This window comes from Kogia breviceps, chromosome 13 (genome assembly GCF_026419965.1).
Source record: "Kogia breviceps isolate mKogBre1 chromosome 13, mKogBre1 haplotype 1, whole genome shotgun sequence".
NCBI classification, from domain to species: domain Eukaryota; kingdom Metazoa; phylum Chordata; class Mammalia; order Artiodactyla; family Physeteridae; genus Kogia; species Kogia breviceps.
Window position 1 is genome coordinate 63,237,133 of NC_081322.1, and position 23,981 is coordinate 63,261,113.

Genomic DNA, 23,981 nt, shown 5'->3' on the forward strand with positions numbered 1-23,981 from the left:
CAGAAGTCTATAAAGCCATCTGGTTGATTTAAGTCTTTTATAGCCTTTTCTTAAGAAAGATCAGAAAAACTCAAGATGATGTGAAAGTAAATCAGGATGGAAACTGTCCCTCATCTCACCATTTTACTACCAAGCTTCCTGGGCTTCAAAGGAACAGCTCAACAGTTTTGAGAAGAAATATAAAGGTAACGGTGCACCTCCTTGAACCGTGATAGCCTAACAGATGGAGGGAAGGCATCCCAGACGCTGAACAAGCCACATGGGGCAGATGTTCTCCCAGAACTGTGTCAAGTAAGCTTAATTAAAAGTGCCTTCTATTATTGTCAGTGGTGATTTGCTGAGGAAGAAGAAGAGGCAGTGACCTTATATTTAATCATGTCAAAGGCTCAACAGTAATTCTTGGGTTTGTAATGTGGTTAATAATTTCTTCAAGTTGGCAGCTCTTTCCAGGGGACTGACTTCACCAGGCCTTAAAATCCACGTGCAGTGCCCTGGCTTCATTTGTTGGCCGCTGACTAAGCACCTTTCGAGCTGTCTTCAATTGAAACACAGACAGAGGAGTCTGAGGGAAAACTCACTCAGCCAAATCTAACCCGTATGAGAGGGCAAAGCTAATGAGAATCAGTCATGAGCCTTCGGCACGCAGCGCCTCTGAAATGTTAAGCGATTTATAACCAGCATGGGCTGCAGAGTTTTCTTAGTGTCTCCTTTTCATGTTAAAAAAAAAAAAAAATTGCATCAACAAAATTTCCATTTCAACTAATAAAGGCAAAGAGAAAAACAAAGCGCACATTAACTTTTAGCATGTAGGCAAGGTCCAGGGAGGATATAGGAAAATGAACATGTGAGGGTTAAAAACTGGGGGGAACTGAGAGAATGAATGGATGTGCATACCAACAAACACCACACGGGGCAGGGTAAAATGATTGACAGACCGAAGGACTAGCAAGGCACTTTGGGAGCACAAACGTTGTGTGTTTCCATTTTCCCCCAGGTGCCTTTCTTTGTAGTGTAGTGATGGGATAGTCTCAGGGTGTGAAACCATCTTTGGGATGGTGCCTGACTTTTAACCAATGAGATTGAGTTATAATTTCCTTTCTACAAGTGAGTTTCCTGGTGGGCATAATATTTTCCCCAAACTCAAGGGTAATACATTAATATGGTCTTGAGAGGTTCAACCAATATAGACAAAGCTAAAGTCCTTCTTTATTACTCTCCCACACCTCATCATCTCCCCATTTGAATCACTATTTCAGGTTGGTGTATATACTTCCAGATCTTTTTGTTTGCATTTACACACACACACACATATACTCATAGTTACACACACACATACAGATACACAGACATGAAAAGAGAAATACCGAATTAAAAAAAAAATAAATGTGGTGATGCAATATTCATCTTCGATGTGCTTTTCTAACTGAATATCACTGTACCTGTCCCCATTGTCAGCATAAGCAAGTACATATCTAAAGTAGAGGTAGAGACATAGATTTGCTAAGTTAAAGGGCATGAGTTTTAAACATTTTCAATAAAGGAACATTGCCAAAAAAATCCTTCCACCACTAGTGTTTTGGCCTATACTTTTACCATTACATTATCAATCTTTTCAACCATTGACAATCTGATGGATTAAAAACAAATGGATTTCATTCTTTTAGTTTGCATTTCCCTGGTGGTGTGGTAGACACTTAAAATAGTATTTAGTTTTCTTTTTAAATTTCCTCTGTAAGCCCAGAGTTATAGGAAGAATGTATGTGAATTCCAGGTGGATGAGTTGGCTGAGGATGGCGGTTGGTTCTCATATTGTTTTTAGTTTATAATTTTATCAAATTGTAATTAGCTAGTGCGGCCTGTGTGATTCTTGTTTTTTGGAATTTGATGAGATATGCTTCATGTTCTAATTCTTGGTCAGTTTTTGTAACTGTTCCATGTGTGCTTAAAATAAAGTATATTCTTTATTATATAAAAATCTCAGAATAAATCAGATTTGGTTAATTGTTTTATTAAAATCCTCTAATGGGACTTCCCTGGTGGGACAGTGCTTAAGAATCTGCCTGCCAATGCAAGGGACACAGGTTTGAACTCTGGCCCGGGAAGATCCCACATGCCGCGGAGCAACTAAGCCCATGCAGCACAACTACTGAGCCTGAGCTCTAGAGCCCGCAAGTCACAACTACTGAGCCCATGTGCCACAACTACTGAAGCCTGTACACCTAGAGCCCGAGCTCCGCAACAAGAGAAGCCATGACAATGAGAAGCCTGCGCAGCACAACGAAGAGTAGCACCTGCTCACCACAACTAGAGAAAGCCTGTGTGCAGCAATGAAGTCCCAATGCAGCCAATAATAAATAAATAAATTGATTAATTTAAATAAATAAATAAAATAAAATCCTCTATCCTCACACATTGTCAGTCTTCTTGAACTGGCAATTCCTGGGAGAAGTATGAAAAAATGTTCTTTGGTGACATGAATTTTCAATTTTTCTTTGTATTTCTATTATTTGTTGCTTTAACTATTTCCATGTTATGTTGCTAAGCTCATAAAGGTTGGTGAATGTTTTATCTTCTTAGCAGCTATCTTTCATCATTGTGAAATATTCCTCTTTATTCCTTTCAAATGTTTTGTCTTACATTGTATTTTTTCTGACATTTATATTCTTAACACTGCTTTCCTTTAATTTTTTATTTATTTATTTATTTTTTTTGCGGTATGCGGGCCTCTCACTGTTGTGGCCTCTCCCGTTGCGGAGCACAGGCTCCGGACGCGCAGGCCTAGCGGCCATGGCTCACGGGCTTAGTTGCTCCGTGGCATGTGGGATCTTCCCGGACCAGGGCACGAACCCGTGTCTCCTGCATCGGCAGGCGGATTCTCAACCACTGCGCCACCAGGGAAGCCCTGCTTTCCTTTTATTAAGCCTTGCCTGGAACATCTTTATTTTCCAACTTACTGGATTCTTTTGAATAGATAAGCTTGCAGTGTCCCCATCTGTTAGATCTGTCTTTGATGTCATCATTTTGTATCTTTTTTTTTTTTGTGGTACGCGGGCCTCTCACTGCTGTGGTCTCCCCTGCTGCGGAGCACAGACCCCGGACGCACAGGCTCAGAGGCCATGGCTCACGGGCCCAGCCGCTCCACGATATGTGGGATCTTCCCGGACCGGGGCACGAACCCGTGTCCCCTGCATCGGCAGGCGGACTCCCAACCACTGCGCCACCAGGGAAGCCCGATGTGATCATTTTGGACTATAGTTTTCTCATCAACTTCATAATCCTACCTGCCTTCTGTTTTTCAGAGAGTCTTAATTATTCCTTATCCATACAATGACATACCTTGTTTTCTAGCACTACTATAAATTAAAATGTGTGTGTGTTTTCTATTATTTAAGGTAAGAAGAAGAGATGACGTTAAATGTTCAGGCTGCCATCTTGATCCGATCCTATGCTTTCCCTCACACCAGATTTCCTTCCCCACTGCCACTCCAAAACATTCCTTTCCTGTCCTTCCAGCTAGGTCTATCTGGATATTGGAGGTGCTGTGAGAGATATGCTGCAAACAGAGTTTGAATATGTTTAATCAACGTGCACCCATCGAAAAACTAATACGGTTTTCCATCTCTTTAGGAACTAAAAGCTGACTTCAAGTTGAGTTCCACTGGCATGCTTTATTCAGTAACAGCTTACACAGCTCTGTGTTATCCTCTTCCCATCTCATTCCCAGAAAGGCCTATTTAATAAACAGTCCATTTTTAGACAGCACTACTAATAACATCACAATATTGCTATTTTTCTGGATGATTTATTAGCAATACATATATCCCAGTTTCTTCCATAGGAGAAACATGTTTAAAAGCTACTAACTAGACAATTGGCAAGGCATGGCACAAACTAACTGCACTATAACTCTTAGCAAATTTTTGGCCATTAAAAGTAGCATTTAGACTGTACTATCTTTAAAATCAGGAAAAAAAAACCTCTCACAGTTATTCATAAAGGACTTGTGCTTTGTTTGCTTTCTTATTTTATTTGAAACATTCTCACCTCATTTTCTATGCTTTCTCTTTATACATCAAATGGAGAGTTTTTTCTCATTTTTAGGTCATCAAATTCCAACCACAGGATTTCAGACTAAAAAGGACTTTAGAGTTAATTAGGTTAGGCCCATCACATGATGTTGAAGAGCTTTTGTGACATGCTCAAGTTCATATATTGACCTTGGGACAGAGCTGGCACCAGAATGTGGGTTGACTGACTCCAGAACACTACACATAAATTTAGATTTACAAAAGATTTTTTAAATCCCATCTCATCTGCAAAGTACCAAAAAACTCCTAGGAAGAAACTCAGTGGCATGAATAATCTCAGTTTTCATAGGAGAGAACATTGAGCAGGAAGGATGAATTAATGACTTGCTTAAAATAATCCATATCGTCCGCCTGCCGATGCAGGAGACACGGGTTCGTGCCCAGGTCCGGGAAGATCCCACATGCCGCGGAGCAACTAAGCCCGTGAGCCATGGCCGCTGGGCCTGCGCGTCCGGAGCCTGTGCTCCGCAACGGGAGAGGCCACAACAGTGAGAGGCCCGCATACCGCAAAAAAAAAAAAATAATAATAATAATCCATATCAGGAGTTGTCAAGGGGACAACTTGAGGTCTTCGCCACGAGGCCTGGTCTGCATCTAACAGCCTCTCCATCTACTTAGCACACAACTCCACTTCCTAAAAGGACAGAGGTGCCTTCTCAAGGAGCTATTTCATGGTTTAATCCCTAAAGGATACAAAGTACAGATTCATTTTTATTTTTTGGCCGTGCCACACAGCATGTGGGATCTTACTTCCCCAACCAGGGATTGAAGCTGTGCTCCCTGCAGTGGAAGCGTGTAGTCTTAACTACTACACCACCAGGGAAGTTTCTAGATTCTTTTTCTTTGTGGTACGCGGGCCTCTCACCGTTGTGGCCTCTCCCGTTGCCGAGCACAGGCTCCGGACGCGCAGACTCAGCGGCCATGACTCACGGGCCCAGCCGCTCCGCAGCATGTGGGATCTTCCCAGACCGGGGCACGAATCCGTGTCCCCTGCATCAGCAGGCGGATTCTTTTTTTTTTTTTTTTTTTTTTTAGTAGGCGGATTCTTAACCACTGCGCCACTGGGGAAGTCCTAGATTCATTTTTAAATTGTTAAAATATAAGTGTCTTTTTGGTTTGTGGTGACCTTATAAAACCCCAGCTAAATCAGAACCAGGTAATCCATTGTAAATTGGAGACTGATTCATCTATAATCCTGGATAAAGTAAAAGGATGAATCACAATGTTGCTTTAAATTCCTTCCAGCTCTTTGTTTATTGTTTCCTCTTGAGTGGAATTCCATTTATTCATTAATCTAGTTCTGTTCCCAACAGCTTGGCGTATAGTAGGCCTTCCAGTAAATATTTAGGACTAGGCATTTGTGCTCTGTATAGGATTTACAGAGCCCTCTCTCTGACTCTGAGTCATGAATAGTTCTTTAGAGTCTAAGGAGTTGGCAAATTCTTTTAGACTCTTAAGAGTCCAAGAGTCCGCAAACTATGGCTGGTGGACCAGCCACGTGCTTTTATAAATATAAGTTTTATTCAAACACAGTCAGGCCCATTCATTTGTATGTTATCTGTGGCTGCTTTCCCTACAAGGGCAGAGCTAAGTCGAAGTGTCAGAGACTGTATGGCCTGCAAAGCCTAAAATATTTGCTATTTGGCCTTTTACAGAAAAACTTTTCCAATCTTTGCATTTAAAATCAATTTATTACCTTTTATGACTAATGTGGGGTTGAGCCAGTGTCTAGATAAACAACAAATGCCCTATGACAGATGTTCATAGATCAGCAAACTGCTAACCTAGTCATGGAAGTCTAGTTCAGTTACAGGCTTAGCTAATATGTACATCAGCAAACATAAGTAATGATGATTTATATTTGCATGGCACTTTATAGATTATGAAATATTTCATGTATATCTCACTTGATATTTCCAATAACCCTAGAAAGTAGGCAGCAGGTATTACTTTTTCATGAGGTAACAGTTTCTGAGACATTGCATATCTCAGGTTTAAAAGGAATTCAGATTCAAGTGTTTTTATCTTTTAGCAGCTAAAATGATTCCTTTATCTCTGGAAAATGGTGATTTAAAAATAAAGAAGGAGAAGTTATTAACATTTATCATCTTATGATGCACTGATTTGAAATCACTTGCAATTAATTGTACTTTGTAATAACATGTCCTGTCTTCTTACTGTTGTATTTTTATGTCAATAAATTGGTAATAAAAATAATATAAACATGTAATCTGATGGTTTAAAAAGTCAAACTAAATAAGCCTAATTGAGTTATGTTAAAAATACAACCTTAGGGCTTCCCTGGTGGCGCAGTGGTTGAGAATCCGCCTGCCGATGCAGGGGACACGGGTTCGTGCCCCGGTCTGGGAGGATCCCACATGCCGCGGAGCGGCTGGGCCCGTGAGCCATGGCCGCTGAGCCTGCGTGTCCGGAGCCTGTGCTCCGCAAGGGAGAGGCCACAACAGTGAGGCCCGCGTACCACACAAAAAAAATTAAAAAAAAAAAAAAAAAAAAAAAAAAAAAAAAAAAAAAAAAAAAAAATACAACCTTAAATTTTTGAAATGTTAGAACCTACAAGATAAGTCCGTTATCTGGCTTTCTTGAATTAGCAAAATTAAAAAACAAACAAACACACAAATCCCCCGAACTCTTGGAGTAACAGAGAAAAATGTCAGGAAGAATGTAAGTATATGAAAAATATGAGTATATATGGGAAAATAGTGAAAGATTGACATAGTTCTCTGTTATGGATCAAATCAAGCTGAGATAAATACTTCAGTGGTGTTTACAAACTTTAGATGACTGTTATGATATCTTTCTTACATCATACAAGAATTGATTTCTGTGTGATCAAACAACTTAGGAGGAATTTCTAGTTGACCAAAACATTGCTGCCTTGGAACAGCATAAAAAATTAGGACAATAGAGTGTATTCTAACTGCATGGCATCTGGAGAAGGCAAAACTATGGAGACAGTAAAATACCTGTGGTTGCCAGGGGTTGGGGGAAGAGAAGGATGAATAGGTGAAACACTGAGGGTTTTTAGGACAGTGAAACTATTCTGTATGATATTATAAAGATGGATACATGTTGTTATGCATTTGCCCAAACCCATAGACTATACAACACCAAGAGTAAACCCTTATGTAAACTATGAACTTTGGGTGCTGATGTGTCAATGTAGGCTCATCAGTTGTAAGGAATGTTCCACTCTTGTGGGCACGTTGATAGTGGGAGAGAATATGCATATCTAGGGGTAGGGAATGTATAGGAATTTCTATATTTTCTTCTCAATTTTGCTGTGATCTGAAAATTGCTCTAAAAAGTAAAGTCTATTTAAAAAATAATTAGTACAACGGACTAACAAAGGCCACAATTCGATGTCCTCCTCAGAAGCTTTATAAATGTGCATTAAAAACATAAATTTGGGGGCGCGTACCATGCCATGGATACAAGAAAAACAAAGACCTAGAATCCTTTCAGAAGAATGGATCCAGAGCAAACTTACTTCGCACCCGGACTGAGTTTCCCATGAGCTTGACTCCTTCTCCTGAGGGAGAACCCCTCTTTGGAAAGCTTGGTCTCCCAGGCACGTCTGACACACCGAAGGCTCGAAGTCTGGCTCCCCTGGTGGCATGTACACCACTGAGGGGCCCGTGTACTTCAGGCCGGGACTCTGATGCTTGTCCACACTGACCATTGGACTCTTGATCCATCTTCGTACCTACAGTGTGTGTGCAAAAGAAAAGAAAAACTGCATTTTACCTCCTTTGATGTCTAATGAGGCCTTGATGGGAAAGTTGGTGGGATGGATACTCATGAAAGGAGTCTCACAACTTCTCTACCTATCAAATCTCTTTTTTTTTTTTTTTTTTTTGCGGTACGCTGGCCTCTCACTGTTGTGGCCTCTCCTGTTGCGGAGCACAGGCTCCGTATGCGCAGGATCAGAGGCCATGGCTCACGGGCCCAGCCACTCCGCGGCATGTGGGATCTTCCCGGACCAGGACTCGAACCCGTGTCCCCTGCATTGGCAGGCGCACTCTCAACCACTGTGCCACCAGGGAAGCCCCCTTATCAAATCTTAACATAACCTGAATTGGTCAGTGCTGGCCAGTCGTTTTCCAGCAGCTTGTGTTTTTTGGCTGGTCATTTCATTTCCCTGAGTCTGTCTCCCCATCTGTAAGACTGGGGTAGTAATATTTCTGCCCAGGTTGTTATGCAGATTCTAAAGTATTTTAAAATGTCCAAGTGTTTTGCCTGGCACATGATATTGAGTAGATGGTGCTTATTTTACTTCAATTCTTACTATTATGATTATGCTGACCGAATGATAGTTCACAAATGTCTAAGGTGAATTGGTTACAATTCACCTTAGAAAAAGAAGTAAAAGAAGTTGCTCCTGGCTAAGAAATTATCTCACTTTTTCTTTTTTCCTTAAAGTTTTAAAACTCACCACTTGTCTTGCTTGCATGTAGAATTCTTGTAAGGTAGAGAAAAAATGTAAAGGTATTCTAACATTAAAAGGATAACATTTATGTAGCACTTTCAATATGAAAGACACTGTTCTAAGTGTTTAACATGCAACGTTTTTTTTTGTTTAATCCTCAGAACAGTCTTACGTGATAGGCAGTATTACTAATCCCATTTTGCAGATGAGAAGACAGAGGCACAGAGAAATGAAGCAAGTTTCCCCAAGGCACAATACTGGTGTCAAGCAAAGGCAGGACGCAGGCACTTTGAATCCACTGTCTACTCCTTTACAAGCATGCAGTTTTAGCAAGTGTTGGAGTGATTTATGACTTGTCATCAAATGCTTGAAATTCATCCTGATTTAATATGCCTTTTCCATGCTCTTTGAAATTCCTGAGGGTTCTTTTTATAGTTAACCAATTGGTGAAATTAGTGTATATTGAAAGGATGAAAAAATAAAATCACAGTACTGAATTTTAGTTAGTAATGCTGACAATTAGATTTTTTAAAAATATACTGAGAATAAACTAAAATTGCAATAGCATAAGAATGTTTAAGCAATTTGATGGAATATTATGCCATCACTAAAAATAAATATTGTGAAGACTGTGGCAACATGGAAAATGTTTAGAATGTAATTATACAAAAAAAAGCCAAATACAGAATTGCTCAATCACTATAATTGCATATGTAAAAATATATGTACTATCTATAGACAAAGCAAGAAAGTAACAGGCAAAATAGAAACTTGCATTTCTTGTTAGGATCATGGATGTCTTAGTTCTCCCTCTTTTTACAGTGTCCTGTGCTTTAATTTTTTTAAAGAATAATTTCTTTGAAAGTTTATAAGAGTCTTAAGCAATTAAAATCATCATATTTCTTTCTGTGGTTACATATGTGTCTTTTACTTGCTTTGTGTATAGGGTACTCTTTTCAACGTCATTTAAAATAATCTTTTTGCATTTACTATTCTGATGTTAACATTTGGGAGGGTTCCATCAGTATTTCTTGCACGCTGGGGCTCCATAAACATGTTAGTAGCTGCATTCAGAGTGTTTTTTGGGGGCTTCACTGGTGGCGCAGTGGTTGAGAATCCACCAGCCAATGCAGGGAACACGGGTTCGAGCCATGGTCCGGGAGGATCTCTCATCCCACATGCCGCGGAGCAACTAAGACCGTGTGCCACAACTACCGAGCCTGTGCTCTAGAGCCCACCAGTCAAAACTACTGAGCCTGTGCACCACGACCACTGAAGCCCATGTGCCTGGAGCCGGTGCTCCGCAGTAAGAGAAGCCCGTGCGTAGCAACAAAGACCCAACTGAACAAAAAATAAATAAATTAATTAATTAATTTAAAAACAGAATCACATAAGGAATTGTCATTTTATTTGATATCAGCTAAGAATTCCCAAAATAGTTCAGATGACTTTGACCATAGGTTATCAAACAATGCATAGATGCTTTTACAGAATTTGAGAGTTGGGCTTCCCTGGTGGGGCAGTGGTTGAGAGTCCGCCTGCCGATGCAGGGGACACGGGTTCGTGCCCCGGTCCGGGAAGATCCCACATGCCGCGGAGCGGCTAAAAAAAAAAAAACAAAACAGAATTTGAGAGTTGAAAGAGACCTAAAGATGTTAGTAATTTGCCCAAAGTCACAATGTAAATTATTACGTGGGAAAAACTACACCTCTTAGTTTAAGCAAATCAGTCAGCTAGTTTCTACTAGGGTATAAGCTGGCAAACTCAGTGTCCTCAGAGGCTGGCAAGAACAGGAAATGTGTAAAACCCTATGATCAGAGTATAAAAATAGGGAGTGGTAGAGATTGTGGCAAACTAGGAGCGCATGCTTGCCAAAAGTTTTTAAATTTAAATGAAAAAATGAACAAACCAACACATAAAACCCCCAAGCAAACAATGCTGGCCAAATAAAACCCTAGTCAAACATACCCTACACCTTTAAAGGTCACTGCTGGACCCTTGAAGTTATTCTAGCGAGTAGAACAAGTATGAAGTAAAATTCTATGAAGTAGAAATAAAATGATTTGCTATCTTCTAACTTAAAAAAAATCCAATGCTTTCAACATTTTAACTTTCATTCATGCATTCATCACTTATTATCGAAGACCAGCTACGTGTCAGGCATAACTGAGAATTCAGTTTACAAGTCAGATCCCCCAAAACCTGCCCTCGTGGAGCTTGACTTATGACTAAGGGAATAAATTATCTATTTATTTAAATAAATAATAAGGGGGGAAGATAAGCAGAGATGAGTGATCCGTCTCAGTGGAGGGTTCAATTTTAATTTTATGAGATTTCGGGAGAAAGACTCAAGCTGCAAATATGAGTTGAAGACTTGAAACAAATAGCCATGTTCTACTGAAGTCTTCCAGGGAAAGAAACCCAGTGACTTGCCAAGATCTACTTGTGAAGTATGTGTCATATTTCTGGGGATTTGGTTATGAGAATCTAGTATATTTCACGTACACTTACTGAATAACATGACTTACTCAAGTCCTCTAAGAGTGAGTGTTTTGTGTTTTGCGCCTTCACACCTCCCACTGGGGGCAGGGAGTGGGTGGCGTGACATTTCATTAGAAAGTTCCCTGATTCCAAATACCCTTCGACAAATTCACCCATTCTGCTCCTTAGACATGGGACTAGAGTCCTCCTCTCTTTCCACAGAAAATGTTGTGAGGGAAATTTAGAAATATTCCATTTCTCCAGAAGCATCAGGGAGAAAGGTGTTATAAAAATAGATATAGTAGGGCTTCCCTGGTGGCACAGTGGTTGAGAGTCCGCCTGCCGATGCAGGGGACGTGGGTTCGTGCCCCGGTCCGGGAGGATCCCACATGCCGCAGAGCGTCTGGGCCCGTGAGCCATGGCCGCTGAGCCTGTGCGTAACGGGAGAGGCCACAACAGCGAGAGGCCCGCATACCGCAAAAAAAAAAAAAAAAAAAGAAAGAAAGAAATAGATATAGTAATACATTTTGTGAAAGGACTGTGGCTGGCATTCATCGCCTGCTTTGTCTTGAACTGCTGTATCTCCTCTGGCTAAGTCCTCTTACTGGCTTCAGTCTGTCCCCCACCCCCCACTGCTTTGCACATTTCACTGCTTTGGAGCCTTCCAAGTGGTTTTTATTGGCCAGATTCATGACAGGGTTGACGATGTGTACTTGATCTTGAGAGAGTGGCTGGACAGGGAGTGAGTCCAAGGGCGCTCCCTCTGGCCTTGGACTCAGGCAAGGTGTCCTCCAAAACTGCCGAGTGCAGGACCACTCCCTTGGCCCTGAGGGAATTCAAGCTACAACCGGCCTATTGTGGGAGTTGCTGACAGTGAGTGGTTTGGGGAGCCCCTCAGAGACCTGTCACAATGGCTCTCGGAAAACCGTAGCAGCTGCGTGTGTGAGAAAAAAGAATGCCCGGATACAGGCTGCTGCCCTGGCTCCTGGGCCACCTGGGCCTGGTTTTATTCAGAGCCACACACCCGTTTGTGGAGAGCATTGTAAACAAACACGGATTAGGGTGAGACATCCTCCTCACCCCGAATAAATCAAAAACTCCCTCACTTGGGCTTTCTAGAAGCCTGTTCTGCAAACTGCATCAGACGTTTAAAGAAGGAATTACCTCTCCAGACACAGGTCAAAGAGTAAGACCTTTCTTTTAACCTCACAGCTACTCTTACTGAACAGTGTGTATGCAAAATATTAAGCCAATCTCTTTGCTAAATCAGTCTGCCCTGGTTTTATTAATTTCTATACTTGAATAGATTTGAAAAAAATCTCCAAAAGCAATAATCCTGCAGACTAGGAAATCACCAGATGTGATTAAAAAGATTGGCCAGCTTCGGGGGATTTTCCACTCGTGGTTTTCTTTTCCTATTAAATAATAGGAAACATATATTACTCCGAATTTAATACATTTAAGCTGATAATGATGTCCACTGATAACAGAAAAATTATAGAGGGTTCAGGTACTTATCTGTGAATTCACAAGGCAGCACCTGCTGGTCTCATCACTCATTTTGTTCTCTGGGAATGAAGAGCTGTCTTTTCCTTAAAATCCAAGCGAACCTGATGTTGGACACAACTTTGGCAATTTCCAGAGAGGCGTTTTTTATTATACAAAACTGACTTTATTTATATGATGCCACCATAACTTTCAATTCAGATATAGTCAAGCAAGTTTTCTAGTAAAATGATCTGAATAATTCAATTGATCATAAAGAGAGACCTCCACACCTATTCGTTTTTCCAGAGGGGTGCCTGCCAGCAGGCTGGTTATGACATTAACATAATTCGGGAGAAGGCTCCTGGAAGCAAGTTCCTCTTACCTTGGTGCCCGGGGCTGCTTCATAGCATGGTTCCTAAAATATAACAGTGCTATGATACAAGGTCAGTGATATTCATCTGATTTCTTCACTTTAGCTATTCGTGGTCATCATCTAACTTCCTTTCTCTGAACATCTGCAGTGTGTATTGCTTATATAAAACCGTGGGACTTTGATGCTCACCAGCTGTTATGCTATGTCATCTCTCCAACTGGAACGTAAGGGTGAGGACAGCACCTTAGGCTTTTTAAAAAAAATTCCCTGGGGGCTAGCATTCGGCCTTACAAATAGTAGGCAATAAAAATAGGAATTGCTTGATTATTCTTGACAATAACTATATTTATTCATTTATAGATCTTTTTTTTATTTTTAAATTTTTAAAAAATTTTTGGCTGCATTGGGTCTTTGTTGCTGCATGCAGGCTTTCTCTAGTTGCGGCGAGCAGGGACTGCTCTTTCTTGCGGTGTGAGGGCTTCTCGTTGCAGTGGCTTCTCTTGTTGTGGAGCACGGGCTCTAGGCATGTGGGCTTCAGTAGTTGTGGCACACCGGCTCAGTAGCTGTGGCACGTGGGCTTAGTTGCTCCGCGGCATGGGGATCTTCCTGGACCAGGGCTCGAACCCGTGTCCCCTGCCTTGGCAGGAGGAATTCTTAACCACTGCACCACCAGAGAATCCCTCATTTATAGACCTTGACACACTTGGCTGTCATCCTCTATCAAGGTAATAAATATGTTCTGCATAACGATTTCTTTCACACAGCAATAGCTCCTCAGAGCAGACACCCTGAGAAGACAGAGTGGCTCTTGGAATTCCCCATCCTTTCATGCCTCTGCCCTTGGGATTTCCCAGTCCTTTCTTCTCAGCATTGGCCAAGGTAATTGCATCCTGTTCAAGGTTCTCAGGGTCTAACCCTGTGTTTTCCCCAGGCCTCGTCTGGGGGATGGGGTGGTGAGGAGGGCTAGGGGGAAGAGGCAGGAATGAGATGGTGCACATCTCTCCATCCTTTTCTACGCTGCTACCTGCAACCTCGGCTGCATCCCCTGTTACAGCTGCCAGCCCTCCCTGTTCTACCAGCATGAGGCAGTGAGGATTCAACACCAGACCTGGTCCTTGTACTTCAGTCCCGTAAATCCCCTTCTTCTTCCTCCTCGTTTAGGTGCCCACCTCACCCCATCTCCCCCCACAAAGCTTTAAACAGAAAAAGCTCAGAATTCACTGACATAAGTCTTTCTTTGGAAATGGAAGTAGAGTTTTTCTCAGTTCTTTAAGTTCTGGGACTGGGGCTTTTAGCTTGAATTCGTCTTTCCTGGATCTAGAAAATTAAAAACAAAAAGAAAAAGAAAAAAGAGGAGCAGCCCTTGGCAGGATGGGAATGGTGAGGACAACAGAAAAAGTTATGCTTAAAACCAAACATGTTCCATTTAATGGATTGTCTGGCATTCTGAAATCATGTACCTTTGGCTTTTTTAGTGTTTAAATGGCCCTTTAAAAAGAAATGAAAGGTTTCTTTTGTGCTGGGAACAAAGTAGGTATCAGTAAATATTTGTTGAGTGAATGGATGAATAAAATAATGGTGACAGTAAAAAAAAAAAAAAAAGAAAAAAGAGGAAATAGGAGAGAATTCTGTCAGGTAATATCTCTTAGAGGGCAGTATGTACTATTTGCTTTTGGAATTGAAAAATAAGGTTCAGGGAAAATGGCAAGGCTGGGCTGATCCCCGGGAAAGAGCCTGGCTGGCCCGTCCACAGCGAATCCACCCACACACGCTTTGGAAGCTTCCTCTTCTGGCTCCTCCAATAATCCCCTGTTCCACGAGCTTTAACTTCTTCTCTCTTGGCTACTGTCCCCTGGCGTATTCAACACATTGAAATATTTGAAATATCTCTAAAAAGCCAGCAAGCTAACTGAACACATAACACCCCCTTTTCACCCACAAATTTCCTGGTTCCAGAAACCCTCTTTCACCACCACCCCAGCCCTTTTCCTTCTTAGCTAAGCTTCATGAAAACATGATCTCCATTTCTTCACCTCACATTTACTCCTCAGCCCGTTGCAATTATCCATTAAACAAATATTATGGATCACCCAATATTTTCTGGGACTAAAGGGAAGAACATGACAAAAAGAGTCTCACCCCATTGAAACAAGTTTTTACTGAGATGTCAATAAACCGCATTTCCAAATCCAATGGACCCTTCTCAGTACTTAACCTGGCTTGCATACTCTGCAGCATTTAAAGGTTTCACCAAAAGTTCAAAAAGTCTCTGCCTGGCATTATGCTGGGTGGTGAAGACACAAAGAAATAAAATTGCTTGAGTGACCTTTGAGTGAGGTTGCTTGCATTCCAGAGGAGACTGCCCCACGAGCCTGTGGGTTATCACATCATAGTAAGAGTTAATGTAGCAAATAGTTAAAAGCATTAGCTCTAGAACCACACTGCTTGGTTGCAAAACCTAGCATCACTGCTTAAGCAGCTTACTGAGCCTTCCCAAATCTCAGTTTCTACACTTGTAAAATAGAGATAATGATAATACCAACCTCATCAGGGTTTTATGAGGCCTAAATGAGACAATGCAAGTAAACTCAGCACTTGGCACTGGGTGAACACTTCGTTAATATTTGCTATTATAGTTATGGTTCCAAGCAAGAGAGAGTTTTATACAGAAAAAAGTGCCATGGCAGAAAAAGTGGGAGGTATTTGGCCCAGTTGGGAGAAATCAGGGAAGGCTTCCTGGAGGAAGTGATGGTTAAACGGAGGCTTAAAGGTTGAGTTAAAGGAAGCCAGGTGAATTGAAATGGGAAAGACACTTCCAGCAGATAGGATGACAGGAACCAAATTACAGAGGCAAAAATCTTCATGTGATGTATAGAAAATAAGCCCATAGAGGAGAGGCAAGAACTGAAGCTGGATAGAAAAGTTGGGTTGTGGGGTGATGAATGGTCACTGAAGTGTTTAAAGCAGGAGAGTGGGATGGTCAGATGTGTCTTTCAATGCAGTATGGTGGATGGATTTAAGTTGATCAAGAACACAAGTAGCTAGATGAGTCAAGAGTCTTTGATTATAAAAGAAATGATAAGGATCAAAAAAGAATAGCAGCAGTGGAGGTGGAAAGGGTGGATGAATCAGCAAATCTATCTATCCTGCAGCTCTCAAGTTTATATTCACTCAAGAATCACTGTTTTATTGTCTTTTATCTGGATTCTTAAAGCCAAGCCCTAAATGACCTTGACCCTTTAGTCTATTCTCACTGAAACCATAGCATCTTTCCCAATGGAAAAGCTGATCTTGTCCCAGCTTTAAACTCTTCAGTGGTTTCCCATCAATGGCAGCAGTGGCTTTCAAATCTTTTTGGTAAGGATGGATGTCCTGTAAGAAAGTCCTGTGCAGGGAGTTCCCTGGTGGCCTAGTGGTTAGGATTCCAGGCTTTCACGGCCGTGGTCAGGGTTCAATCCCTGGCTGGGGAACTGAGGTCCCGCAAGCTGCATGGTGTGGCCAGGAAAAAAAAAGTCCTGCACATATACACATTTGTAATAATACAGAGAGATATAACAGGAAAAATTGTCTACCTCCAATTTTATTCTTTTTTCATGAAATGCACTGACATTTTCTATTCTAATCTATTCCTTTAAAATGCTTATTACAACCCACTAATTTGATTTCATGACCCACTAATAGCTGACACACAAATTGAAGAACACTCATCTAAATGGTAAAGTCTAGGGGAATTCCCTGGAGGTCCAGTGGTTAGGACTCTGTGCTTCCACTGCAGGGTGCTTGGGTTTGATCCCCGGTCAGGGAACTAAGATCCCAAATGCTCCATGGCATGACCAAAAAAAAAAGTAAAATGGTATAAAGTCTAAACTCCTTGGCCTGGGACACCAATTCCCCTAGGATCTGCATTCTCCTTTCCCGTTGTGCCCCCAGTGCATCCAGAGCCTCCACCATGTCATTTAAGTTTCAGTTGTGTTAAAGACAGGTTTCCTAAGTCTTTGATTGTATACAAACTCCTCCCTCAGACCCACCTGTCCATCTGGGAACTCTTGCTAAGTGTCACATACTAGGGACAGTCTACCGTTGTCTGTCTTCTCACTACTCCTTGACCCATTAAGGTATTTATTTGTTCACATGGGAACTCACGTTCACTCTGATTTACTTGTCTATTTTCCCTATTAGAATTTGAGTTTCATAGGAGGAAGACATTATTTTCTCTCATTTACTCATTAAAGGGATATTTACAAAGTTTCTTGTGTGTTCCGTCTTCCTAGCCCATCCTCTCCCCATTTCTTGTTTGCCCTGACTTTCAGCTGAAGCTCCCAAGGAAAGAGGCTCACTATTATACCCCCTGAGCGCAGCTCCCAGCATATAGTAAGCAATAAAGAAATATTTGTTGATTGGCTTAAAGCCAGATATTATTCAAGGCACAGGGAATAAAAAATAAGAGGCAATTGTCCTTAAGAATCAACAAGGAAATCAACAGTTGTAAAACAGTGTTAAAGCTAGTCTGAGTTCATCTTTGGGAACAACTAGGACAGGGCCGTGATGGGGGTGGGTTTTGGATAGAGAGGATGGCGTGATGGGCTTGGCTGGAGCCTCCCTTGGGGGTGAGCATGTATAGGGCAAGACAGAAAGCCAAAGAGGGAAGGGCGTCAGCTATCAAAGGGACTTGACCGCCTGAATGATGGAATGTTATCCTTCACTCCCAGGGAGGGAAAACTTAAGGGTTTTAAACTTTCCAGTGATTAGATTTGCCGTACTCTGGATGAATTAGAACACGTCCAGGGGAAAGGCAGCCTAGACTAGAGGAACAAGCACTGGGTAGAGAGGGGGTTCTCGAGAAAACACAATTTCTTTCTTTCTTTCTTTCTTTTTTTGCGGTACACGGGCCTCTCACTGTTGCGGCCTCTCCCGTTGCGGAGAGCAGGCTCAGCGACCATGGCTCACACGCCCAGTCGCTCCGCGGCATGTGGGATCTTCCCGGACCAGGGCCTGAACCCGTGTCCCCTGCATTGGCAGGCGGACTCTCAACCACTGCCCCACCAGGGAAGCCCCCTCCTTTTAAAAAAAATTTATTTATTTAATTTATTTATTTTTGGCTGCATTGGGTCTTTCTTGCTGTGCAAGGGCTTTCTCTAGCTGCCGCGAGCAGGGTCTGCTCTTCGCTGCAGTTCACGGGCTTCTCATTGCGGTGGCTTCTCTTGTTGTGGAGCACCGGCTCTAGGTGCGCAGGCTTCAGCAGTTGTGGCACGCAGGCTCAGTAGTTGTGGCGAAAGGGCTTAGTTGCTCCGTGGCATGTGGGATCTTCCCAGACCAGGGCTAGAACCCGTGTCTGCTGCATTGGCGGGCGGATTCTTAACCACGGCACCACCAGGGAAACCCAAGAAAGCACATCTCCTACATGCGTTTCTAAACCTAGGGGAGCTTTTTAAAAAATGAGGGTAAACCAGATTCTTTTTAAAAGTTTTAATTTTTTCTTTCAAGCTCTGTGTGACTGGATGAAGGTCAGGGAAGACTGAATGAAGCGTGAAAAGAGTGGGGCCTTGGAGGTTAGGGGGTCAGGTAGGATGGGCAGGAGGTTACTGGACAGGCTCAGGAGCCGGCACTGGGAGGGGTTACCCTGAGTATAATGCAAGTGGAAGCCTAAGCACCATTCTGCAGCCCCTGTTGGAACGCTACCTTATCATCCTTCAAAGACCATCTCCTTCCCTTCTTCCTCCCTCCTCCCCGCCGACCGAATCTAATATAGTGTCAGAGGTTTATTATTTCATACAACTGCCAAATTCCTTAATAATCAAGGTATATTATGAATTTAATAGATTCTTATGGTTAAGGGTAGGGTCAGGCGTGACACATGAAAGTTTACTAAACAGCAGGTATAGTATTGCTTTTATGTGATTCTGGGGTGAAACAGTCAGTTTACAAGTGATTTGGGTTTTCTCACAATTTAAAAAACATGTAAAATGTAAAAATGATTTTCTACAGAAATGAATGAACTGGCTTATGAGAACTGGATTCTTGTTCCAGCTATGCAACCACCTTGAGCAAGTCGCTTAACCTGTTTGAACCTCACTGCCCTTATCTGTGAAATGAAGGGCTCGGTGCCGGTAAACTCCGCAGTCCCTTGCAGCCACGTTACATATTCAAGGCTATTTCTTCACTGCGTTCTACTAAGATAATTTGGAACCCTTACTTCTACGGTGTGCTGTGCTCAGCACAGTTCTGCTGAATGAACAAACGATCAAATAACATTTGCTTTCCCCACTACATTTTCTCCTTGCTTGCCAAGCCAATTCCATTCTTCCTTAACTAGGTATTACCTCCCTTAGATAAATGGAAAAACCCCCCACAAGGCTCTTCAAATAATCTTATGGTATTAAGGGCAGTTGTTAGAAAATCCATTTAAATTGCAATGATGCAGACTGATGAAAGTCTCAGTATTTGAACAGAGTACATTCCTTAATTAAATTGAAAGTGCTAAATGAAAGGGAAGATAATTTACATCCAAAATGGGGGCTTATTACTACTCCCTGATGTTTTTCCTCCTTCCTCGAGTCTTCTTATAACAGAAGCTGCACAGCAGAGTCAGTTTCAATTTTATGCAAAAACAGTTTTCCTCCAAATGATACTTGTGCTGTATTGGTAATGGTTTCTATTTCAGTATTCTATTTTTTCCCCCTCACTTCATGTTTTATAAAGAAAATGGTAAGATTGAATTGTTCCCTGAAAACAAGAAGGAAGTCAAAGCTAATAAATAGATATTTATTAAGACTCTACTATGTCCAAGAATTTTTTGAGGTACTAAAAATGTGGGACATGGCAGAAGGAATTCAGAATGAATTGCAGATGTTTGAAAATCCTATGGAAACTGCTGAAATTGGAAAACTCACTATGACCTCAGAACAATTGAGCCAGAGGAAAATTACCATTACTATGAATCTGTGTAAGTGGAGAAGGAGAAAAAGATATTTTTCAGGACAGATGCACTTCTGGGATGTGAAAAAAAACAACTAAGAATAATATTAAAACTAAAGAATTAGAATCAGAGAAAAGAGCTTAGCAAGCAACATTATCCCTGGTGATCCTACACCCTCCAGAAATGGTGCAATCTGCCAATGGATAGCAATACTGACAGCATGAGCTGACTCGGTAAAGGAAAAATGAGTAAATGAAAATGGAGTATATAATCCAGAAATACATACTTAATGCAATACATTAATATGGTCCTCATTAAACCCCAAAAGGAAATAGCAAACCTTTCAGCTTTATGGGGAGGGTTTCATACATAACATTCAGGCAAAGGCAATTGTAAGACCTTATGTCTCTGGCCATGGTGATCGGTCCAAGAGTTGGCCTGTGACCCAAATCAGAACTAATCAGAATCCTTCTCTGCAATCTTTTCGTACTGCAGCTGGGAGGTAGAGTTTTCTTTTTTCTGGATTGCAGACCCTAGGGATGTGTCCCGAGGAAATACCAGCAGCCTCTCTCTTGTCATGTGGAAAAGGCTGAGATAATAATCTACCTAGTGAGAAGCAGAACTGAAAGGCAGAGACACATCATACCCAGATTCCAGAAAAAGTAAAAGCATTTTTTTAATGTGGACCATACTGGTGTAATTAGATGCAAGGAATACAATTCTCCAGGAAAAGAAAGTTGCTTTTAGGTAGACATAATTCAAAATACTTCACCCGTTGAACAGCAGGGGCACAGAGCAACAGACATTGTCTGTAGGACCCAGGCACGATCGCTTAGGGCTTCTACTGTCGCAATTTCATGCCTCTGCTTATTAGATTGTGGAGAATTCTTGAAGAGTCCTTTGGGACAGGCAGGAACAGCTAGGTTGGTTGGAGGGAGGGGACACTCAGAAAGTTCTGGACAGTGGCTATTTACTAACCCTTATAGAAATATTTCAACATTTCAAAATCAATATGGCTTACCATGCATGCCAACTGAACAACAGCCCTTGTTTGGGAAAAGAAGAAATGGAATTGTGGTTATTCTCTGTGGAAATGACAGAGTAGACCGTGTGATGAAGGTTGTACGTGGCATAAAAACTGTCCAATTGCTTGAACTCAAATTGTTCTTATAGTTTGGGTTTTATGGTCTTTTATATCCCAAATTGATAATGACCAAAATTTCATTTATTTCCACAATCCAGCTGTCCCTGAGCCCTCCACCAAGTGCCAGAAGATAATAAAAAGCATTAAAAATGTCTTTTGTCCATGTCCAAGGTTAAATAAGATGAGTACTTACATTTCATAAAGAAATATAGGGCAAATATTCTGAGCATAAGGGAAACTAATCCTAACTAATCAAAAAAACAGGAAAGAATTTCCCCAAAACATGAAATAAAATGTAAAAAAATGGATTTTGGTGGGTACTTTGGCTAATAGATCCACTAAAACAAAACAAAACAAAATTTTAGAGTATATGAAAACAAGGCATTTGAATTCCAGGCCTGTCTCTAGTGAACTATTAAGGAAACACTGTTGATTGCAATAAGAACTGTGGTCAGCAGACAGCGAGCTCAACAGCACATTTTCTTTCCTCGGTCCCATAGGGAACGTTCTTTAGGAACCCAAGAGTCACAGGTTAAGTGGTTATTAAACACCATCACAGCAGCCTACTCATTTCCCTTTCTCCTTTGCCCCCTTCCAATCTACCCTGCACTTTCCTACTAGAGCCATCTTCCCCAAACATAGTTTTGATTATACTACTTCCTTGCTTAGTACCTTCAATGACTTTTTATTTTCTGCTGAATAAGGGCCAAGCCACGTTGTTTAGCATTTACCTGGAATCTCTCCATGCTCTGGCCCTGACACTATTTGCCATCCAATTCCCCATGATTCACCTGCTTTTGTGCCATACACCAGCCAAAACAGATTATTTGTTTTTTTCCTAACAAATCCTTCATTTTTTGATCATTGAGTTTCTGGATTCTTATGTGTTCTTGTCAATAGGAGTGACTTTTATTCTTCATCACATCTCAGTTTTGCTGGGTCAAATCTTAGCCAAACTTGAAAACCTGGCTCCAAAAGCATCTTCATGAAGGCTTATTACAACTTCATGAAGTATCTTCCTCCTTGAACCCCCCATTTTTACTTCAAACTTCTCATGTGAATCCATCATATTGTATAGCACCGTGATTCATGCACTCTTTAAAGATTCCAACTAGTATTTATTTTCATGGATAATTACCATGAGGTATATTCCCCTCCTGGGCTTATGAGAAATATAGAAGAATTTTTTTGCCATAATGTCATGCTAGAAGGGTTAGGAGAAAATAACTCATCATGTGTATATGAAATTGGAGGACTTCATTTATACTCTGAGAATTCCCCTGAGGGTTCAGTCTGTAAGACTAATTTCTTTGCCAATACTGTTGCTATTCCTTTTCCTAAGGGGCTGTATGAGACCTTGAGGGCTACTATAAAATTTCTAACATACCCTTAGACCAATGATTTCCACTGATTTTGACATTTATTTGACTAGGATAGCAGTCAATGATTTACTTAATATTTCATCACCAAGTGCTTTTCACCTTTCTATGCATGGGTATTAATTTTGCTTCTCTGATTCTATCAAACTTTATAATTTTACTTATCACTTTCTTGAAAAATCACTGGTCTCATTATAGCCATTCCCCACCTAGTCATTTTCCCTTGGAAACATACAAGGGCCAACATGAGAAGGTTTGGGGTAGGAGTGCTTGACTCATTTTACAAGGAATCGTCAACTTTGTTCTTCATCATTTTCCTCTCCTGGGTGAAGAATTTCTCCCAGTCTCATTCAATCCTCCAGTGGCCTTTCTCTGTCGAAGGGTACCTCTACCCCGCAGAGGATACTGCCTATTATCATTTTATTACTTATATCTTGTTCATGACTGTCTTGAGGGCACACAGAAATTCCTAAGTATTTGTAGATGAACAGATGGGTAAAGGAATAAATAGATGCCTTATAGTGGCAATTTAACTTCTTAATTTGTGTCCTTACTAGATGGTAAATTTTTTAAGGATAAAGTTTTCACCTTAGACATCTTTGTGTCACTTGTCACCCCAGGCAGTGTCTTGCATGGATCAAGTTCAGCAAATATTTGCTTTATTAGTTGCTAAGTAACTACCTGTCACCCCATGGGGTCTGAATGGAGTAGCAGACCCAATCTTTGGAAATTTTGCGGTCTTATTCTCTGTTCCAGCTTCCTTGAATCTAGACCATAACCAGAATTATTTATTTATTTATTTATTTTTTGCGGTACTCGGGCCTCTCACCGTTGTGGCCTCTCCTGTTGCGGAGCACAGGCTCCGGACGCGCAGGCGCAGCGGCCACGGCTCACGGGCCCAGCCGCTCTGCGGCATGTGGGATCTTCCCGGACCGGGGCACGAACCCGTGTCCCCTGCATCGGCAGGCGGACTCTCAACCACTGCGCCACCAGGGAAGGCCCCACAACCATAATTTTAAGGTCCTGATCCAACTTTTTCATCCACCTATCCATTCATAGTTTTAGCTTTTGTCTGTTTTGATGTTTATCTCCCTACGTTAGTATTGTTAGAAGGTCTGATTTCAAGTGTTGTTTCTTTAACTCATTAGAGGTGTGATTTTGAGCAACTAAAACTCTGAGTATTTTCTCATCCATTAAGAGGTAATGATCATACTTATCTAAAAAGTGGTGTGAATTAGAAGACAAGCGGGTGGTAGTAGCAGGAAGGCGTCTGAGCCCTCTGTGAGTATGTTAAATGAATATACATGTATAAGGATAATTAATTTTGTAATTATTCACAGTTAGCTTTCCAAAGATGAAACTGGCTCTCAGAAAAGACAGGAAGTCACTAGAGTTACTTCAGAGAAAGTTGCAGGCACTTGGCAAGTAGGGGCAGAGGCAAGTCAAGATGTTTATGACCGTGTTCAATGCTGACGTACTATAACCCCACGTATAACTTGTACTGAGAAAGTCACTCACATGTTAATAAAGTTTAACTATGTACTTGAGCTTTCTTACTCTTGAGCTATGACAGGTAAATTCACTATTTTCCTTCTAATTGTGGAATAAGAGAGACTGGCTTAAAAGCAGTTCAAGTAGAAAAAGTCCTAGGGATTTTAGTTCACA

At 41.4% G+C, this 23,981-nt stretch overlaps 1 protein-coding gene across 1 annotated transcript in view; it reads right to left on the bottom strand.

Annotated features, from left to right (window-relative positions):
• Window positions 1-23,981, bottom strand: part of SGK1 (serum/glucocorticoid regulated kinase 1) — a 116,543-nt gene that overhangs the window by 63,662 nt on the left and 28,900 nt on the right. The window contains exon 2 of the mRNA XM_067010845.1: window positions 7,597-7,812. Coding sequence (XP_066866946.1) covers window positions 7,597-7,812 — 216 coding nt within the window. The remainder of the gene's footprint in view (window positions 1-7,596; window positions 7,813-23,981) is intronic.